General features: G+C 44.0%; 1 protein-coding gene across 3 annotated transcripts in view; it reads left to right on the forward strand.

Moving 5' to 3' along the window:
* DIS3L2 (DIS3 like 3'-5' exoribonuclease 2) overlaps nt 1–22222 on the forward strand; it is a 282912-nt gene that overhangs the window by 31252 nt on the left and 229438 nt on the right. For all 3 annotated transcript variants that reach the window (XM_048863668.2, XM_048863662.2, XM_048863667.2), the window contains 4 exons: nt 2928–3086; nt 3373–3515; nt 10983–11036; nt 15564–15665. In XM_048863668.2, the coding sequence (XP_048719625.2) occupies nt 3035–3086; nt 3373–3515; nt 10983–11036; nt 15564–15665 (351 nt within the window). In that variant the 5' untranslated portion in view covers nt 2928–3034. The remainder of the gene's footprint in view (nt 1–2927; nt 3087–3372; nt 3516–10982; nt 11037–15563; nt 15666–22222) is intronic.

Raw genomic sequence — 22222 nt, forward strand, 5'->3', positions numbered from 1 at the left:
TTAGCTATAATGGCAAAGGATGTTGAACTGCACTAACCCACTGGTGACTGTGGCAGGTGGTCATGCACACCTGGATGTCTAATTCTGATTCCTTCCTCATTTCCAAAAATCCTTACTGCTTTTTCCATACCCTCAGTTTCTCTCCCCTCCCCTCCCTGCTCTTCCTTGGTTAAGTTTGAAGGTTTTTCTTCCTTTTTATTCAGGGTTCCTTAATCCACAGCAATATTTTGACTTTCCAATAGCTCCCTCATTCATTCATTCTCCATTTCCATGCTCGCTCCTGGCGCCTTCCTTATATCCATCCAGTCCCTTCTTCCGTAAATCCCTTCCCTGTTGTAGCGTTTTGTCTTTTCTTGCCACCCTTATGCTCTATAGTTCCTCCGTTGTCCATAATTCCTCGACTTTCTAAAATATACCACTCTGATTAGCCACTTCATAAACACCTGTAAAAAATAAAGCTGCCCTTGACACTGGTAGGAAAAGCCAAACAGCAAAGTGCTTCAGAAAGTTGCCCCTTTGTTGCCCTCACATTAGCCCGGACAGATTTCTGTATAGGTTTCTGGCTGTATCCCAGACATTGCTGCCTGTGTAATCAACCACTACCTTCTCTCTCAGATTTCTCTGTCTTGGTTTGTCTTGCAGCACTGACCTTTCCATCCTCTGGGAACCACTCCTGTGCGCAGGCAGTTATCTCTGGCTCCCTGAGTCATGGTTCCACTCACCGTTTATACCCAGATATCTCCTTTATGGATGCTCTCATGATTCAGTTCTTGATTTATGCCATTTGTTTACTCCCTCTCTGCCTTTAACCTCAGCTAATGCTTCGTTGCTGGTATTCAATGGTGTATATCTGGGCACCTCTGATAACTCATTCCTTTCTACCCTCTGTACCTGTTTTGGCAAAGCAAGCTTTTGACTTCATTCCAAATTCCTTCAGCTTAATGTCTCTGAAGCACTTCTGGGCAAGAGGCATATCCTCAAGCATAGATGCTCCTCAGCTTGGTATCTATCTCAACCTTGAATTCTTCTCCTCCTTTCCTCCACAGCTGTTATGCATTTGCAAACCTGCTTATTTTATCACCCCATAATGTAAACCATATACAATATTACCTCTGGTGCTCCTCTGTTGAAATCTTCATCTGTGGCTTCATTCTTTCCCTGTTACAACTGCAGCTCCTTTTCCTGTTGTGTCCCCAAGCCATGGTCTCCAAACTTAAGTGTGTGCAGAATGCTGCCACTTGCTTTGTCACACAAAGAAACAAAACCATAGAATCATAGACGTGTAGGACTGGAAGGGACCTTGAGAGGTCATCTAGTCCAGTCCCCTGCACTCCAGGCAGGACTAAGTATTATCTACACCATCCCTGACAGGTGTTTGGAGACTAATAAGAGAAGGTTAGACAATGAGGGAGATTCCACAACCTCCCTAGACAATTTGTTTTCATGCTTAACTTCCCTGACAGGAAGTTTTTTCCTAATGTCCAACCTAAATCGCCCATGCTGAAATTTAAGCCCATTGCTTCTTTTTCTATCCTCAGAGACTGAGAGCAATTGTTCGTCCTCCTCCTTGTAAAACCCTTTTACATACTTGAAAACTGTTATCACGCCCCCCTCCGTCTTCTCTTCTCCAGACTTGACTTAAACCCATTTTTTTCAATCTTTATTCAGAGGTCATGTTTTCTAGACCTTTAATCATTTTTGTTGCTCTCAGTTTTGTTACTCCTTGTTCACTTTGGGATCTAATTCATGATTATTGCCCTTGTACTTAAACTCTCCATGGACAGGCCTGAGCCAGCCTCAGAGGTGATCTGTCTTTCTCTCTCCTCATCTAGCAGGGGCCTTGCTCCTCACCGTTTGGTCACTTTGATGTGGGAGCTTCTTCCAGTCAGCAGCAGCTGCAGAGAGCCAGCCTCTCTGTATCTCACCATCTCATTCAAATCACCACTGAACAAATATTTTTTTCTGCCTTGCCTATACCTCTTATCTCTCTTTCCTCTGCTATTACTTAACTCCATAAAGCATTTTGGGGTTCTGTTTATTAGACATACCATACACAATATAACTGTACTGTACCTTGGATAGACTGTTAACAAAGTAAGTTGGCCACCATACATTTCAAACTTGCAGGTACAGGCTTGGATCCTGGGCCTGTAGCCAGTAGGGTCTGGAAGGCAAAGCTGTGATGACATATTCAATATCCAGGTGGAGTGCAAAGGGGGCAGCTGCATTGCCTCACATTCCAATCTGCTGATCCATGAAACAGTATTGGCATAGGCTTTGGAAGCTGCTGCTTGCTCTCCAGGCTGTAGGGATGGTCTGAGGTGATGGCAGGAAAGGGTGAATCTTTGTAGAATGTTGCCTTATGATTATGGCCTGTCCTGAGCAAACTGGACATGTGGGGCCCTGGCACTACTTTGCATTGTCAGTGTATGTAATTGTGCAGACACCTCAGTCAGTTCTTCAGCACACTTTCTTTGGTAGCTCCAGGACTTAATTATCCCAAAGTGTTTTAATTTTTAATGCAATTCTGAGTGAATTTACATTTCATCACTAGCTGGGAGTTTGAGGAGCAGAGGTGGTGGGGAATGGGAGGTTAGGCTTTGAAAATGTTTGAACCGTCTTACCTTCTGTGCATTCTAAAGAATTTCACAGGATTTGGGAAGGATTCTATCCAAGCTTTTATTTAGGAATTTCTAGAGTTTAATTTGTAATAAAATAAGTTAATGGTGGAGTTAAGAGTTATGAAGGGCCAAGATTGTATTGCAAGTTAACTCCTGAAAGAAAGTCCTAGTGGTGATGACTTTTCTTCGTGGGAGAGAACATAGCACATAAGTGTGATATTTACTCTGATTCTCTGAGAACATGAATACAACAAAGGTGGGTCACTTTATTTTTTTCTTTTATTACAAACTTGTGTTTGATTCCAGGTGGAGACAAGAGAAGCTTTGCAAGAACCAGAAACAACTCAGAATCAACCAGAGCTCCCCAGAATTTTGATAGGAAGAGGCAACTCTCCGAATCACAGGCCGAAACAATGAACAATTCAGACTGCAGAATAAACCCTAGAAAACTGGGAACTCCCAGAGGTATTAAAACAAAGTGGGCACACACTTCAGAAACAAGCTGCTTTGAAATGCATGCTCAGGCACTGTTAAAGGACGGCTGGGGTGAAGTGGAGCTGTAAAAGACTGTTGATTATTTGTAAGATATGGTCTCTCAAGTCTTGTGGTATTTTGTTGTAATGTGTCGGTATTCTAGGCAAGCTGCTCGCAAAGATTCAATCTTGAGTACAAAGCGTCCCTGTAACTACTGCTAAAATATACATCCAGACTTGGGTTAGAAAGGTAACAGTTTGCGGATTTGTATTTGCAGGAGAGTCCCACGCTGCTGTCTCAACATCATGCGATAGAAAGAATCGGAATAAGCCCACCAGAGGGAGGAAGAAGAATGTATTTGAAGCCTACATGTCAAAGGAAGATGTTGCAGCAGGATTGAAAAGGGGAGAGCTTATCCAGGTGCCCCGAATATAAAATGATGTTGCTCTTGCGATATAGATAAGCCGGTGAAAATAACAGATGTTCAAATAATATATTGGCGGTTTTCAGTACAATGAATTTATATATTATTTGGAGATGTTACGGGGAGGGGGAGGTCTCTTCTAGTTTCTCAGAGGCATTTTTCCCCCTTCTGTGTCTCAGCTGTTCCCATGTGTGCGTGTGCTCAAGAGACCTGGAAAGTGAAGCTGGAGGTGACACACTGTGTGCTGAGGACCAGGTAGCATCCCTGCCTCACTGCAAAGTATTTTAAGCCCAAACTGAACTAGTTAAACTGAAAGAGCAGAGGGTGATGCAGCATCTTTGATTCTCCTTCATGATGTTGCCTTCACAGACGTTCACACTAAGGCAGTGGTCCTCAAACTTTTGAGGGTCGTGCCCCCCCTCCCCATGTCCCTATGTGTGCCCCCTGCCCCCTCCGGGGCCAGGAGCAGGGCTGGGGTGTGGGGCCATGGACAGAGGTAAGGGGGCTGAGGCTGGAGCCGCAGCTGGGGATGGATTTAGGGTTGGGAATGGGGCCAGGAGCGGAACTGCAACCAAGCCATGGGGGGGCTGGCGACCAGTGCGGCTCTGCTTCCGCCCCAGCCCGGCAGTTGAGCTCCTGGCCAGGTACAGAGCCGTGCTGGAGACAGGGCCAGGAGCGGAGCTCGGGGCAGAGCTGGGTGGCGCTCCCTCCCAGCCCCCTATGGGTCCTGGCGTCCCCTGAATGTTCCTCTTTGCCCCCCTGTGAGGATGCACCCCACAGTTTGGGGACCTCTGCTCTAAGGGTAGTGTGCCTGCCCATGGGATCACAAGCTCTTTAAGCAATACTGGATAGAGCCTTACATTCTACCGATCAAAGGTATAAAATGCAGAGGAATAAGAAACACACACTGAAAGTCACAGATGCGTGGTCATGCATCCGAAAGACCAGTGGTGGAGGCATTGAGAGCTGGTTGGAAGTTTTCCAGCAAAACAGTTTTGTTGTAAAATGCTGATTTGTTGAATGTGAAATGCTTCTCGAAAATGTCTCGAGTTTGATGAACTTTGGTTGAATCATAGGCAGCGTTCTGTCAGAAACCTGCTTGGCTTCCTGGCAGGCTGCTGGGGAGTCTGGGGTTCCAAGGTCTGTGGTTCTGGGTCAGCGCCACTATGTGGATGGGCAGCTTGCAGGCAACATGCAGGGCCAGCTGACCCGGGAGTCTGGGTTGCCCTGAGCTGCAGACTTGGGAGCTCTGGCAGCTGTTGAGTGTAATTGACATGATTTTTGATCCTTCAGTTTCACCACTGAAATTGATTGTGTCAGTTTTAGTCACTAGCTGCCAGAATTGTGTCATTGTTTCCAACATGATTTTTTTGTGGCGTTTGGGTTCATGAGAAATTTTGAAAAAATTGGTTTCAGTTTGAATCCAACCAAAACCAAATTTTGAAATATTGAAATTTCCTGCAAATCCCAAGTTTTGGCCAACCTAATACGCACTCCAGTTCTGCTTCAAAAACTGCATTGGCACATATACCAGATTTTGCACCCATGAATCAGAGGTCTGATTTTTCACCAGAATTTTGGTCAGCTGTAGTGCAGCAAGCAAATTGGAGACTGAGGGCATAATAGTCATTTGGCAGCAGATAAACCAGCCTGTTTCCCACTAAAACCTCACTGGTGTAGCCACACCATGATATTTATGACCTGTACACTGACTTCAACTGTATTTAAGAAAGAGCCATTGAAATCCCAGCATTAAAGTAGCCATATAAACTCCATATAAACATAGTGCTGTAAGGACACCATGTCTTGAAAGGTCAGAATTTGGCTGCTTGGATGTACTGTCCCAACCTAAGGAAGAGCTGACTAGAGCATGCAAGTCCTCTCTTTCTACACAGTTTCCCTACCACATGATCTAGTGGTGTTATCCGGCTAGGCATGGCTGGTGGCCTGCTGTCACTTCTGGCTCTTTGGACCACATGAGCAGGCTCAGTCAATCAGGAATCTGGAACCAGTATCATGTGACCAGGGACAACCAACCCACCTCAAAATGAAAAATTATGCAAATGATCATGCCAAAACTTTGTCACTGTCCCAATATTTCATAGGGAGATTTTTTTTTTAGTCAGTTTCAGAAATGTTTGCAGTTTCAAACAATTTTGTCAAATTCTTGTTACAAACCTTTTCATCTAGCTCTAATTGAAACATTTTTGGAATCATGGTAAGGATACCATAGTTAAGGTTGTAAGTCAGTTTCTCTTTGAAGCCCAGTTTCAGATCAACTCTAGCTGTTGTAAAAGGATTGTACAGAGCATGGTAACTGATTTCAATTGCAGCCTGACAATGGTTCCTTAGCCAATAATTACAGACTCCCACACCTGGGAGCAAATACCCAGTGAAGGAATTGGAGCCCCCTGTTATGTGCTTGTGCCAGAAAATGCCTCCACACTCCAGGAGCTGCAGCTGTGTAATGAAGCAACCAGAGCTTCTGAGTGGCCTTTAAGAATATTCCATGGAACATGTTTCAGTAACACAGCCAGGTGGTAATAAATACAGAGATCAGCCATAGATCTTCCTCAGAGATGCAGTGCAGCTCCAGAGGATACAAGGCACTATCAGGCTGCTGCTGGTACCTGAGAATTAATGTGAGGTGTTGTCTCCCAGAGGACCTCAGACTGTATTATTCTAGCAAAAGAAGCTTCTATAAATGATGAAGCTTCCACTCCAGCTCATGTTTCCCTCTGACAGAAAGCTTCATGTGTGTCTTGTTAGGGTTGTGGTGCAGCCACTTTCCTATCATCCGATTCTCTGTCTGAGGGAAACTATTGAAACTGTAGAGTCTGGATTTTATGAACAGGAGATACAGAGCTGAGTATCTGATCACGGACATTGCAGCCCAAAACCTTTCTCCCCAAGTGTCTTATCAGTAACCCCCAGTGGCTTCAAGTACACACTGAATAGGAAGGGTGAAGGAATGAAACCCTTTGAGACCTTGTCAGGAGTCTTGGGAGGTGAACAGATATTCAGCACTGCTTTCTGAGATCTCTGAGGAAGGAAAGAACCTATTGAAGAGCCACTCCATCAGTACCTACAAGCAGGACGTCAGAACGCCATGGTAACCTGAGAGAACACACAATGATAACCTGTCATTACAGTCCTTAGGAAAGAAGGCATCCAGGTCCCAGTGTCAATGGCTGTGGCCAAGAGATTTCTTTTCCACCAGCAATGTGAACCTGTGGATGAGTAGTAGAATCTCCCAGAGCATTCTGGAATCTCATTGGATCCATGAATGTCTGAGGGTAGAACATAACATGGTCTGTAGGTCTGTCATCTCAACAGGGGCAAGGAAACACTCTGATCTCAAGTCTGAGGAGAAGATGATTGGTCCATGGCAATGTAATTTAACAAACTATTCCAGAAGATCCTAGCTCATGTGTCCACTGGCATGAATTGGAGACCACTGAGAGATAATCCTATGCCTTCCATAATGGTTGTACAGTTCCAAGTCATTAAGACTTAGAAGCATTTCTGTTCATAGATGCTGAAATCATTCATGTCTAGATGTCTCAGTGACTGCTGATGCTAGGTTTGATACACAGTTTGCTTAAGTAGGAAGTTCAATAAATAGCATGATGAGCTGTACCCTCAAATCCAGCCACGACAATGGACATCTGGGATCAGATGCTTAGAGTTCATGCATTTCCCCCTTCCCCGGTCTCCATGTATAGAAGAGTACCTGGCAAGAGCAAACAGACCCAAGGCAGGGTTATTGGAATCATCCACGCAGGTCTCAAGTTAAACAAGACTGGCTACCTTCTCCATGGAAAGGTAGTAGATGATATCCGTTTTGTCAGAGCCAGGTTGTGTGTTAAACAGCATGAGCCGATGGGACTTCTGTCATCCTGTTATGCATTAACCATCATTTCAGGTCAAGGGATGGCTGAAAAGTCTGTAAGTGCAGACTAAACAAGACCTCTGAGGGCTGGTGACCGCGTAAACTTTAGAAAGCACACTGATTTACAGAGACACTGAACCTTATTTGGCTATCCAAATGCCTTTTGCAAGCAGTTTCTTTACAAGTATGAAAGTGTGGGTTCCCTTATATGGTTTGTTGCAGGTTTTTTTAAACAGCCCTCGGCAGTGGATAGATATTTGGACACTGACTTTTCTCTGTGCTTTCCACACACACTGATCTGTGCCTACATGTTAGGGTGGCCTACATGTAGTGCTTGATTTGGAATACTTGAAGTTTTGTCTTGGTATCTTTCTGTTGCCCTGCTTCTCTGGAAGAAGTGAGAAAGTTGGAAATCCTGAGTTTTGTAACCTCTTAGGAAAATTAATAAGTTTAAGGACTTCTTTGGCGGGTGTGAGGTCGACGTGAACTATCAGGAGATGTTTAAAAACCTTGCTGCAATCCTTTCCTCCCCAAACACTGGCTTTGCTGACATAAAAACACTGATAAATATAGCAGCCATTGTTTGCAAGTTACTGTAAAATAATACTGCTTTAGTGTGACATCATGAGACTGTTCAGCCAGGGCTTCAGCCCCTAATACACATATGAGAACAGTTGTTCGTTGCAGATGGGGAGAGTAGCTGGTTCCAGATATGATATCACAGCGTGAAATGTACAACATTGTAAATAGGATTTTCATAGGCACAGATAATAGGGTCCATCTGCTTTCTAAGATAAACTTTGGGAGTTTCTTGCTTAAGGGAAAGAGCTAGAGAAAAAGTATTTTAATGCTACTTGACATAAGCATTCTGATGCTTGTGATAATTATATAATATACGTAAAGCTTTTGTATTTTAAATGGCTTGACATTTTGCTACTTGGTACGCTCCCACAAATTAGGCATTTGTGCACACTGCTAGTTAGGCGCCTTACTTGCCGTGTATGCAAAACCTGATTTTTCATGTGAATGTTGGGGATATTTGCACGTGACTCTTTGACAGTCTGGCCTGAACTGCCCAAAGGGGTTGTTCTTGAGTGACGCAGGATGCTTTCTCATTTGCTTCTGCATTGCTGGTGAGATGCTGGGAACAGGAATTGACTGACATGGTAAAAGCTATTCTCCCTCTTGTGACTACCAATAACTGCCTCCTATCTCCAACTAGAAGCCAGGTGATTTTGATGACTGACTGCCTCTCTGGAAAGAAGGCCTTTGTGGATTTTCCATCATTTAAATGGGTGCCATTCCTAATAGAGACTAAATACAGTACACTAGATCTCATTTTGCCTATGCATGAAGAATTTTGATTTGCTCCCCAAGGGTGTCCTTCATGCTTACAGGACTTTGTTTTCTTGCCACTGTCCTGGGAGGTGCGTGCGATGTAACTAATCTCAATATTAACAGTACAGTAAAATAAGGCCTAAAATAAGACCGTTTGCTGCAAAGTGCACAAATAAGATCTGAAGAATGAGGCGTCCATTTGTCCTCATGCTGTTGGTGTTTTCAGACTTCAAACAAACAAAAAAACCACTTCACAAACTAGCAGATTTCTCCTCAAGCCAGCAAAACTTTGATGTGTGAAGAGGTTATTTTCCTATATTCAGAGCACTTCCCAGAATGCATTAAAATAATACGCTGCATCGAATTTATAAGGAAGCAATTCCAGTGAGTGAGTCCTCTGGTTGCTAAACACAGATGGAATACATTTCATATGAGTAACTGAAGAAATGAAATGAAAAAGGCTTTAAAATTTCAGATCAAAAGCAAAAGGAATTTATTAATGCAACTGTAGTTAATACTGTCTCATTTTATAAGAGTAAAAGTTAGTAAATGTTTTAATTAGTTATCTAAACTACAGTTCCCAGGATGCTCTTGGATTGAAATGTCAGTGTTCTGAAATAGCCAATAATCCCCTGTTCAAATTTCCTTTTTTACCTCTTAATCCTGGACGATGGGGAAGCAGAAAATGACTGTCCTCTCTAATTTAAAGTTTATTTGTTAATAACTATATCTACACCTGTTACTGATGTTGGATCTCAACTGTTTATTTTTGGAAAATCCTTTCAATTCATCTTTTAAACTTTTCTTACTACAGAGTGATTACTATCCATGTTCGTGGACAGTCCAAAAGTGCAGCTGGAGTCCAATAAGGTTCTGGCCCTCTGGCGGGAGCCAGTGCTGGAAGAAACCTTTCTCCTTCCTGCCCTATCCGTCCCCAAAGCTGTCTCCCCAAAATATATGATATAACTTTTTAAAGCAAAACCAATCTCACCCCCCAAAAAACAGAGCACAAAACATCATCATAATCAAAACCAGGGGCTGTTCTGTTATATTTGTTTTTCTTTCTGAACAAGCATTGTAGCTGTTGAGAAGGAGGTGGGTGCTAAGGAAGAAAGAGGGCCTGGTTTCTTGGCTGCTTAAAGAGCAGCAGCAGCAGCAGCAAAGGACTTTATAAGGAACTCATTGAACCATCATTTATGTGGTTTTGTTGGGGGATGTGTAACAGCAGATGGGAAAAGGTGGCACACTAGCGTATCAGCTATCGGAATGAGTAACATTTGATGCATCTATATTTAAAAACACTCCAAATGGATTTGATCTAGGTTGCAGCACAAAACTGGAAAACTGGGAAATGCTGATTGTCTGACCTGAACTCACTACTTGTTTACTTAACTCATAACAAGTTTTGCTTGAGGAGCATATACTGTTGAGTCAGTCTTCACCCCTGGCCTCTCTTCCCTTCCCAATATTTTCGTAAATGAATTCCATTGAAGCTAAGCATGCAGGCTATCGGAGTATTTGTCGTTCACCCTAAGCAGAATTTTTGTTTTTGTGCATTTATATTGCAGAGTCCATGGTTTTAGTACAACTTGCCGTGCTTTAGCAGGTAACTTGGATTTGGGCCAGGGTTCATCCTCTTCGGTGTTTATACAGTGCCTGGCACAATGGGGCCCTGGTCCATGACTGACTCCTAGGCATTGCTGCAATACAAACAATAAAGATTCTTGATGCAAACAGATACAAAGTAACCAAGTTTAGTGTAACATTCCCATGTCATTTTGGAAAACCTTATGTAACTGAGAACTGTGAATTTTCACTGCAATTGAGATATCCTGGGAATCTTAAAATTAGGAAAAATAGAAGAAGAATGTAGTTTCAGTGCTCAATAAAAAATGATGTCAATGTCTAATTCTGCAAAGCCTTTTTTTGGAGTACTCTGGTTTGTGGTGTAATGTGTGACAGAATCTGAGACCCCGACTTCTAGCTGTTTGGCAGGTGGAGAGTGGAGGAAGGGGTTGCGTCTAGGTTGACGTATATACTTAGTTTTGGATTTAAATGGTTCCAACACACAGGTACTAATCTCAAAATTTAAGATTTGCAATGGAAATTCAGATATATCTATCCTGTTTCAAAGTAAATATGTTATTCATAGTCATCCAGTTTAACTAATACTACATAAAACTAATGTTCCAGACGTAATCTTGATTTTTTTTTTTTTTTTTTTTTTATTAAGGGACCCTTGAGAATAAATCCTAAGAAATACCATGAAGCCTTCATTCCATCTCCAGTAAGTATAATTTATAATTCTTTGTAGTTCTTAAATGAATGTGTATGAAGATAGTAGTTGTACTGGGTAGGAAATGTCACTTTGATTTGTGTAACAAGATGTACCAGTTAGGATACATTAAAATAAACATTAAGGTATGTACATAGTGTGAAAAAAAACTGTTTTTAACACTGCAAAGTGCTACTTAATGTCTCTGAACTTCTGATGAAAGTGGGGACACTTGTTTCTAATCCAAAGACACCAGCTGAGCCCAGGTTTGAGGACCACTAGTTAGTGTAATTGTAAACCCTTGGTCTATGGCTACAGAGGATGTATAGATTTTTCCATTGATTTAAATTAATCTTTCCTGAACAAATATGCTCTCCATTTTCGATCCGCTGCATGAGCTAATTTATAAAGTTGGTCCAAAAGTACCATGCATGGTTTCTTTTAATGTACCCTCTTTTGCGCAAGCTGTGTATAGCAGTGGGATTCAAGCTTTTTTCATTTGTGGACCCCTAAAAATTTTTAAATAGAACCCTTTGGAAATCTTAGACATGGTCTGGGGATCCCCAGGGGTCTGGGGAACCAACGGTTGTAAACCACTGTTCTGTGGTAATGACAACTTTTCACTGACCCCTTAGACATAATCTGCGGACCCACGAGGTTTCGTGGATCACAGGTTGAAAACCACTGGTGTATAGCTTGGCTTGAGGTTCACTGCTGTCTCAGGGGGCCATTTCTTTACATCGGTTATTCATTCAATGGAAGGACTCTTGTGATTTGAAGGGCCTCCTTTAGGCAAGGTTACCTTTCTGCTGGTGTAGGTGAGGACAGTTGTTTTGTAGTGACTTGATCAAAGTTTAGTTGGCTTCATGTCCTAATGTGACAGTGTGTTTCATATTGAAATTAGGTTTTGTTTTGAGGTAGAGGAGAAAAAGGGCCTTGCTCAGACACTGAGTTGTTGGTTGTGTTTAATATTGCTCCTACTTTTGGGGCATAATTCTTTTGGAGTCAGGATTGAAAGTCCAGAGATTTGTGTTAGCTTCTGTGGTCGGTCAGTCATAGAAAATGATCTTTAAGCCTCTTTCCATAGAGGAAGTCTTGTATTATTTGTGCTGGTGCAAAGGGGAAGATTCTTGAGAGTCGCTGGGGAGGAAACTCATAATAGCGGTCTCCAGGGCTTCCTGAAACTGGCACCGACAGTCCTGGTGTGAAAATGGGTAATGTTCTGTACTCCTCTCTGCTTGCTCTCTTGACAGCGCACAGTCAACCTGTGGAACTCCTTGCCTGAGGAGGTTGTGAAGGCTAGGACTATAACAGGGTTTAAAAGAGAACTGGATAAATTCATGGAGGCTTAAGTCCATTATTGGTTATTAGCCAGGATGGTTAAGGAATGATGTCCCTAGCCTCTGTTTGTCAGAGGGTGGAGATGGATGGCTTGAGAGAGATCACCTGATCATTACCTGTTAGGTTCACTCCCTCTGGGGCACCTGGCATTGGCCACTGTCGGTAGACAGGATACTGGGCTAGATGGACCTTTGGTCTGACCGAGTATGGCCATTCTTATGTTCTTATGAATGAGGTAAGTGTAGACTGTTAAACCTATCCTATTAAACCACAAAACACTAGCTAAACATTAAGTCCAACTGGCACCTTAGAGACTAACCAATTTATGCTCAAATAAATTGGTTAATCTCTAAGGTGCCACAAGTACTCCTTTTCTTTTTGCGAATACAGACTAACACGGCTGCTACTCTGAAACCTGTCATTAAGTCCAACTGTGTACACAAGCAAAGAGCTCTATCCTTACTCCCCCGAGTGCTTAGCTATTACCTCATGATGAAGCAGATCACTCACAGTTTTGTGTTCTGGAATACATAGGCACTGGGATGTTAGTTAAGGGTTACATTTCTGCCATCACTCTCTTTTCTTCCTGGGTTAAATCATGCAAACAGCACCATTGCCCAGTGGTCAGAAGAGTCAGCCCCTGGAGGATGATATATCTGGGCCAGGTGGAAGTAGTCAATGTAAGGAGAGGGTTACATTTGGGGAACTCGCCATTAGCATAACCCTCCATCAAGTATAGAAGAATGGCTTGCAGTCTTAGCATCCTGCTAGATTCCCCATTGTTGCCAGATACTGAAATAGCTACAGCTGTGAAAAGTCTTCATCTCCCTCTGCAGCTAGTCTGGGCATTGCACCCCATTCTGTCAGATCGGACATGGCTACAGTGACCCCTTGCATTTGTCACCTCTGGGCTTTATTATACCAGCCTTATGCTTATTTTGGTTCAAGTGCAGCAGCAGGTCACTTTAATGTCACAAGTCCCTACGAGCATGTTGGTCCAGACTGTTGCGCTGTACGCTGGCTTACTGTTGAATGGCGAGTCAAGGTAAAAGCGTTATCATCAAAGACTTCCATGGGATGGACCCAAGCTATTAGAACACTGCCTCGCATGCTGCAGTCTTGACTGCTTTCAGTACCTGTGATCTTTTGAACGGTGGAATTGTCATCTTGGAGAGCGAGACACTTGAACATGAGAGACGGAGCTTTCTTGGCAGCTGGCCCATGACTGTAGAACTTGTTTCCGGAAGAGATTAGAATGACCACAAATCTCCCTGCTGTCAAACAGAAATGTAGAAGGCTGCTACTGTTGTTCGGTGAAGGCTATATAGTAATAAAACATCTTGTCGAATGGGAGATGAGTGCAGAGAATCTGATCCTCTTACAAGCGGTAATGTGCTCTGATGCTACTGCAACAAATACAGCGTAAACACCTCGGTAGAAGTGTAGGCCTTGCAAGTTACCCCAGTACTGTGTTGCCATTCAAGCCCATTGTAATTACATTAGTAATGCAAAAAGGTGATGGTTTGGAGTGTGAGGAATTGGTGTGGGGGGAAGGAAACAAAAAAATCCCAGACACTTGGGAGCGTGTGAGTTAACTCTATAGACCACAGTTCTGAAGCACTAAGTAAACAAATGCTGCATTTTTATGACATGTTACTTTAAAAAGCTTTATGGTAGTGTGGGCCAGTTTTTAATTACCACTGCTCTAGCAGGCATTGAAATAACTGGTGTTAAAAATCTGTATATAGGAATAAATTGTTTAAAATGAGAGCTATTGGCTGCAAATCAGAAAAAGAAAATCCCTTCTTGCTTAGTCTAGCAGCATAGTTTCAATGGGCTGGCGTAGCACTTCCAGAGCTGCTGTTGGCAGATGGAGAAACTACTTTTAATTTTTTTTTTTGCAAAAAAATACATGGCGCAAACAAATTAACCCACATCCCAACTTCCTTCTGCCCTGGAACAAGCCAGCATTACCATGGAATTGTACAGCTAGGTTATAAAAAAAGGGCATTTTTCTTAAAACGAGGCTTTGAATTGTCCTTTTTGTATACGTGGTGGATCTCGCTTGGGGCGGGGTGGGGATAGGAGAAGAGAGGTAGGGCCATGTGCAAAAATCTGGCCTTTGGAAAAGAAAAGTTTCCAATATGAATTATGTTGGTCCAACAGGCTTTGCAATTTTTCTGCATCTTGTCATGGGAGGCAGCTTTGACACAGCTGTTGGGCTGCTGCTGCTTTTCTTTCTAAGAGTAATTTGCTCGGTTGGAGGATGGCCTCGGTTCCACAGGACAGCAGTGTCTCACCTCTGTTATTTTGCTATCTAGGCAAAACAGAATACTTACGTGTTGATACCCTGAAAAATCTGAGGCCTTATTAGATATGCTTACTGTTTTTCCTGAAGACTGCATATAATGGTAATGCTGCAGATGAGCTCTTATCCGGTACTAGAGAATTGTGAGCATGTATTTGAGGAACTGCAATAAAACCCCAGTGTGGTTAAGATTTTAGTTCCCTTAAGGTTGGCTTTTTGTTGTGTTCTTGAAAAAAAAGTTATCACCTAAAGAAACCCACAATCATCTTATGCCTTAAAGCCAAGAAAAGGGGATAAGGCTCCACAATAGGAGAACATGTCTTAATACACAGGTTAATACTAAATGCTTCTAGGGTTTTACAGGCTCATGGTGTTCTGCAACCAGCCACACGCAATTATCAGCTTGCCGAAGTACAAGGGAGTGAAAATGAAAGCAGTAGATTAACTTGACCAAAAGAGGTGTGAAAATGAAACCTCAACTCCCTAAAAAACCTACGAACCTCTGCGATTAAACCTGATCCTCCTTGACCCCAGGTGGGCAACCCCCTCCCAAACCAAATCTAGATTGTGAGCTGAGTGTCAAGTGTGTCCTAGAAGCTAACCCTGCTGTGTGGAGTAGCTGCGACGGGTATATGGGGTGGGGCTACAGAAATCAAGGTCATCTCTTTTAGAAGGTGGGGTTCTGGACGGCAGGGGGCAGAACAGACTGCGGCTGGCTGCAGTTACAACAGACTTGTTGCTGTGTTATGTAACGTTTAAATATGTATCTCCTTCTCCCCAGGGTGTGTGCGCTGTCGTTTTTTGTCGCTAGAGTATTTTTAAACTTCTGCAGTAAATATAGCTTAGTATTTTGTGCTTTGATATTTCATATTTTTTTCCCCTTTCCATAGGATGGGATTCGTGATATCTTTATTGATGGGGTGGTTGCTCGCAACAGAGCCCTAAATGGTGACATTGTGGTGGTGAAACTGCTTCCCAAGGAGCAATGGAAGGTCAGTCCCATGTTCATTTCTATGGCTTGCATAAAAAGACCCGATTATAATGATCTCCACTGATCTTATTTATGTATGGTGTATACCATATACTAATAGAGAACTGTCCACAAATCTCGTAGCTAAATTGTGACTAATATTTTAGTAGATTAAAAGTTTATCATTTAAAAGCTATGCCTAAAACACTAGGCCACACCCCTTTGGTGTGAAGGCCCTATCTGCCACTGCCTCAGGAGGTTTGTATTTTGTCCACCACCCTAACCCAGAATATGGATGGGACAGATGGCATTTTTAGTTGGCTTCATGTTTATGGCATTGAATGGTTTTGATTGGCTGTTTGAGCGCAGTTGACAGTGTGTGTATATTTAAAGCATACTCTTTGCAATTCTTAATTAACCGATAGCACCCAGAAGTTTGTGGGGCCCGAGGCTTGGAGTACCTGCCTTGTCCCAACTCCGAATCTCATGACCATTCAGGTCTTGCACAAATGAAGAACATGTGAAATAACTTGAACAATGCAAGCATATTTATCACTTCTGTCTCCATCTCCTGTAGAAGTTCACTCCTTTTAAGAGTATTTTCTTTTTTTTTTTTTTCTTCCGCCCATCAATGCCCAGGATGTCATATCAAATGGCTGGATTATTTTATTTGTTGCTAGTAAATCTGTTGGCAGCTTTGCACAGGGAAATCCTTACTGCAGGTCTCCATTTGTTGGGAGACCAAGGTGAAGCTAGCACGTGTGGCTATGTGCTTAAGTCTGAACACGACAGAAGTGCTGCAAATTCTTCTCCAGACCTAAATATCTGGATTTTGAATTCCTTTCAGGGATGTGAAGATTGCATTGTCTCTTTAATTGATGAGTCCTACCTAGGACAAAAGTAATAACCCTGCCTGTTCAGTGAGGTGAAGGTCCTGTCAGGTTAGTGCTCCTGGCTTGCTCTTTAGCCACCTTCGTGCCCAGTGTTTGTTTGAAGCAGACTTGTGGGGGAAAGTTTTAGATTTCCATTTACCAGACCTTCCATTGGCTATTTGCTGAACCTGTCCCCTCTTGCAGAGGGAGAATGACAGCATGGAACATTTAACTCTGCTTTCGAGATCATTGTAAAAGGACTCTGAACAAAAGACTCGTGTGCTTATTGCACAATGTGTTGGCGAAATTACATTACACAAAGGGTGATTATACTGTCATTGTATTAAATAGGAACTAACATGCTGCAAATATATTCCTGTGCCTATATAAATGTGGAAGAGCTGTTTGCTCTTATGGATGACTTAACTCCTTTGAAAATCAAACAGTTATTAGGGTGAGGCAAGCTTTATTCAGTAGCCATTTAAAGGAGAGAAAAGCTGCGTTCAGCAGAGCCAGGTTCACTCCTGTAGTGGTTGGATCACTAAATGCGTGTAAACGTGTCAGCAAGTTTAAAGAAGAAGGATTCTTCCCACTGCATGCAAAACACTGAAAGTGGTAAAAGTGGCAAGAAGTGCGGGTCAGGCTGCAAGCGGATAACCCAGAAGGCTTTAGATCTTCATAGTACAAGAGTCTGATTCTTCCACAGTGAATTCAACATTGCTAAATTAAGTACTCAGAACCTACAGGAGTGTGTTAAGCCATGCAGGTGATGCACTAGGAGCGGATTTACCTCGAAACATACTTGTGGCCCAGGGGCCCCAAAATATAGGCGTGGGAACTAGGGGTACAGAGAGTGCTGCAGCACCCCCACGTTTTATGCGGGACTCTGCTGCCGCCCTGTACCACTTATGTTAAAATATACTGTTAGGAGCACAGAACCGCCCGGGCTCCTGGGGAGACAGGGAGGTGTCCGAGCCCGGCCATGGGGGCTGCAGCGTGACTGCGGTGGCTAAGGGGGAATCGCAGCTGCCTGCGTTGCAAGGACCCAGCAGCCAGGGGAGGCGAAGAGAGATCAGCGCATGGAGTCAGCGGGGTGCTCAGGTGGCCGCTGATGGAGCTGTGCCTCCCCTCCCTGCCCCCCCGCCACCCTCAGGTGGGTGTTCAGCCCATGCAGGTCTCTGCCTGCTTCTCCAGGCCAGCTAGCGGGGTGGCAGCGGAGCCCACAGAGTCCTGGGCGTGGGGTGGGAGCTGGGACCCCGGGTGTCCCAGAGCAGAGCTTCCATGGGGCTGGAGAAGGAGACACCAAGATCTTCATGGCCGAGGACAGCTTCAGGCGCCACGGCGGCCCCACTCTGGCCGGCCCGGAGAAGCGGCTAGAGACCCACATGGGCTGAACACCCACCTGAAGGTGAGGGCCGGGGGCACGGCTCCGTCAGTGGCTACCTGAGCACCCCGCTGCCTCCGTGCGCTGATCTCTGCTCACCTCCCCTGGCTGCTGGGTCCTTGGAAAGCAGGTGGCTGCCATCCCCCTTAGCCCCCATGGTTGCTCTGCAGCCCCTGTGGCTGGGCTCAGACCTGGGCCCCTCCCTGTCTCCCCAGGAGCCTGGGTGGTTCTGTGCTCCTAACAATATGTTTTAACATAAGTGGTGCGGGGCGGCAGCAGAGTCCCGCATAAAACGTGGGGGTGCTGCAGCACCTCCCACACCCAGGGCTGCCGATGGGGATGGGGGAAGGGGCAGATTCCCTGGAGCCTGGAGATTTAAAAGGGCCCAGGGCCCCTGGCAGCGGCTGGAACCCTGGGCCCTTTAAATTGCCGCTGGAGCCCCAGGTGGCATGGCCCGGGCAGCGCTGAAGGGCTGGCTGTGGGAGGCTAGCCCACAGCTGGTCCCTCACCTTGCCCAGGGGCCTGGCAATTCTGTTGGCAGCCCTGCCCGCACCCCTAGTTCCCACACCTGTGGTCCTGGCTGCTGCCCCACGGCCCGCGCCCTGGTCTGGAATCGTGTCTGGGGTGGACAGGAGTCTGGCTTTCTTTTTCTTGGCTAGGTCCCGAGGGAAGGGCCCTGAAAATGAAGCTGTGCACAGGGCCCCACTAACTCTAAATCCGCCCCTGTGCTGCACTATGTCCCAGTCTGTTTCTTGCCATCAGCAACTTAATCAGTGGGGGCATCCCAGCTCCCTAGTTTCTTGGAGTTCGTTGCTATGAAAATTTGTTTTCATTAGTTCTTTGGGAACGGTGCCACAGGACTGTGTTGGGATTTATTACGGTTAATTTTGCCAAGTAATTATAAACTTGACTTGTTATTGTCCTTCGTGATCGAAGATGACACTGACGCCAATTTTACCTCTTGTGTGTACGGTTAAGGCTAAAAAGCCTGATGTGCGAGTGGCAGTCCTTTCCTCATGAAGTGCACAGGTACCGCGATGAGGAGGAAGGGGTTAAAGTCTGTGTCTGCTGAGTATGCTGCTATTTACGACTCAACCTCCGTACATTAAGATCTATACTGCGGTTAATCTTGAACCGGGTAACCCCATTATGGCCTACTGCTTGCCAGTTAATCTTGAACTTGGTAACCCCATTGTTGCCTACTGCTTGCCAGTTAATCCTGAACTGGGTAACCCCATTATTGCTGGCTGCTTGCCAGCGTGACCTACCTCTTGCTGACGACTCCCGGCTACCAGCGTCAACGTTGCAGTGTTTTGAGTTATGCATTGGTGTGGCCTTGAAGTGTTTCTTCTGGCCGCCTTGTATGCAGTTATCCACTTTCAGTTCACCACACAGCAACTGCCTTGGCATTCTGGTGTCATCCATCCTTAACAATTGACCAGCCCAGCATAACTGTGATGTGATAAGCCTGACTTCAAGCCCTGTAGAGTGACTGCATTCCAGAACCTCATTGGTAACTTTATCCTGCCATGTGATGCGGAGTATGGCACACAGGTGTCATAAGTGGAACTTATCTAGAAGCTTAATGTGACGCCTGTAGTGTGTCCAGATCTTTCACCCATTCAGCAAGTTGAAGAGCACAGTTATTTTACAGACTTGGTTTCAAGCTCAATTCTGCCAGACTCTGCCTGATAGTCTGCCAAATGATGAACTAGCTTTGTTGATATGACTTGTCAACTCCTTGTCTACAGTGATATCATTCCACAGTATACTACTAAGATAGCAGACGTCTGTAGCATCATTTCGCTGTGTGTTTCTGATGGTGACTTTTACTTTTATGTAGGGTTTTCCTACATAGGTTAATACATGACCTTTGTCTTTTTTCAGGTTGATTGTCAGCCCATACCTTTCTGCAAATCTGTCTGTAATCGATTTTATATCTTTTAGAATATGTGCCCCTAGAGCATACCTCAGTTTATGAACAATTGCTTCAAAGACGTTCATGGATGATCGCAGCCTGTTCAGATTAAATAATTTTCCAGAGGATTGGAAACATCCTGGTACCGGCATTCAGGTCTCTTGTAGCTACACTGAGCATTTTTGCATAGAAGAGATTAAACAAGAGTGGACCAATTATTCAGCCCTGCTTAATACCATTAGTAATAGGAAATGGGTCAAACTGAACATATTCTAAGCAGATTTGGCCAATCATTCCATCGTGAAATAGCCTCAGAATGTTGATGAATTTTTCTGGACAACCAGACTTACATAATAATTGCCAAAGCCCAGGTCTGCTGACTGTGCCAAATGTTTTATCCAGGCCAATAAGGATGGTGTAAATGTCCTGTTGCTGTTCTCTGCATTTCTGCTGCATCTGACAGACCTTTTGCATGTTAATGGTTTTTATTTTTTACTACTTCCAACTCACTTGTGTGCTTGACTGTCTGAAGACTTGTTCTGTTGGTATCCTTTATATCACAAGGGATTTGGTTGTTAGGACAGCAATCTGATACATTTGTGCCTTCTGCATTCCAGAAAAGCCTGGTCACAGTCCTGGGAGTGAGAACTTGCTTTTCCCAAAGCAGGTGGTTCCCTACCTCAGATTTCCCACCTTAATGATGATCCTCTGTGCTGGGTCCTACTATGCTGCCACATCCTAAATGCTAGGTTTGGAGCACTCAGAACTCCAGTGCAGGTTAGGGGGACTAAATGAATTGCGGGGGAGTGTGGGATATAGCTTGCATAACAAAGGGTTTTGGTCTTGTAAATTAGTATATTTGCCTGAAGAGCTGACGATGTTAATGGCTTGGGTCTTCAACCTTGAAACTGTGTTGAGAGCAGAGCCCCAAATAGTTGTGATGTGATAGCGTGAGATTGAGTCGTCATGGTGAAAACATAATAGAGTAGTGTCGGGGTAAGGAGCTGAGATTCTAAAGATGTGTGACCATGCTTTATGAAATAGCTCCTTGGCAGTTCGGAAGGAAATACTTCTTTTCTTCTTTCCCCATCCTTCCACTTTCTGGCTGCATGGTGGGAATGGGGAGATTCTGGGGGCTTGGATTCCTCAAATTCCTTCCCGCCCAACGTACACGTTGGGTAGCATTTGGTGAGCTGCTCACTCTGCCTGGTCTTAAGCAGACTGAGAGGAGTTTTGGACACATTTATATCCTCTGTGAGAGCTTTGTGTGGTCCTAGAGCTACTTCCGGCTCTGTCTTCACCATGTGAGTTCCTATTCTCAGGGGCAGCCTCCTTCCTTTCCTGATCTTGTATGTCTTTTCTTATTATCAGTTGTGCTCTAAAGTCAACAAGTTTGACCTTGCACCATGAAAATGGGAAATTGACCTTTAGGCCCAGAAGATTATTAGCTTACATTTCTGAAGAGCGCAACCTGTGGCCTCCTGCCAAAACAGAGCTAAGGGAGTTGCAGTGGCTGTGTCGATGCTATATTTCAGAGGTTCTTTACACATCCTTTTTTTGCCTGGTGGCTTCAAGTATAATATAACTAAGGAACTATGGGTTTCAGAGTAGCAGCTGTGTTAGTCTGTATCTGCAAAAAGAAAAGGAGGACTTGTGGCACCTTAGAGACTTAACAAATTTGTTTGAGCAGAAGCTTTCGAGAGCTACAGCTCACTTCATCGGATGCATTCCTTAAGGAACTATGGTAACTTTCAAATGATTTGGCTCTTGAAAAGAAAGTAATTTGACTCTCAGACCATATTTCTTCAGATACTTAGCGTATAACCATGCTTACATCCATCCTCGGAATTCAAATCCTGTATAATTATACAGCTTGTAGTAGAATAACCTGAATGGTGCAAAATGTTCATGTAATTATTATAACAATATTTTTCTAATCCATTGAAAAGAGGAAAGCAGGGTAATAGTATAGGAAGGGACACACTTCATTTAATCTTCCCTGGCAACCTGCTCTTCTACCTCATCCTTAATTGTTGTGTAGTATTTCCACTTCATCCACTATCATTTTATAGTATTTGTTTAATTCAGACTTACATGTTGCTTTTTCATGGGAGACTTATTTTGCTGGTAGAAAATAACACATTAATCCCTTGTTATTATTTGGGGCTTGAGTTCTTGGCCCAATTCATAGTGCTTACAGAATAGTAGCTTATCATGTAGAGTGTTGCGTGACGACTCCGCCATGAATTGCTCTCGCTATTGTTGTATGCCGTGCAGTAGGAGCCGTGTCAGTCCCAGGATATTAGCGAGAGAAGGTTGGTGAGGTAATAAAAGATATTACCTCACTCACTTGTCTGTCTGTATCGGTAACATTTTAGGGCCTTACAGTAGAACACCAGAGTTAT

The sequence above is a fragment of the Caretta caretta genome, chromosome 9 (assembly GCF_965140235.1).
Source record: "Caretta caretta isolate rCarCar2 chromosome 9, rCarCar1.hap1, whole genome shotgun sequence".
NCBI classification, from domain to species: Eukaryota; Metazoa; Chordata; order Testudines; family Cheloniidae; genus Caretta; species Caretta caretta.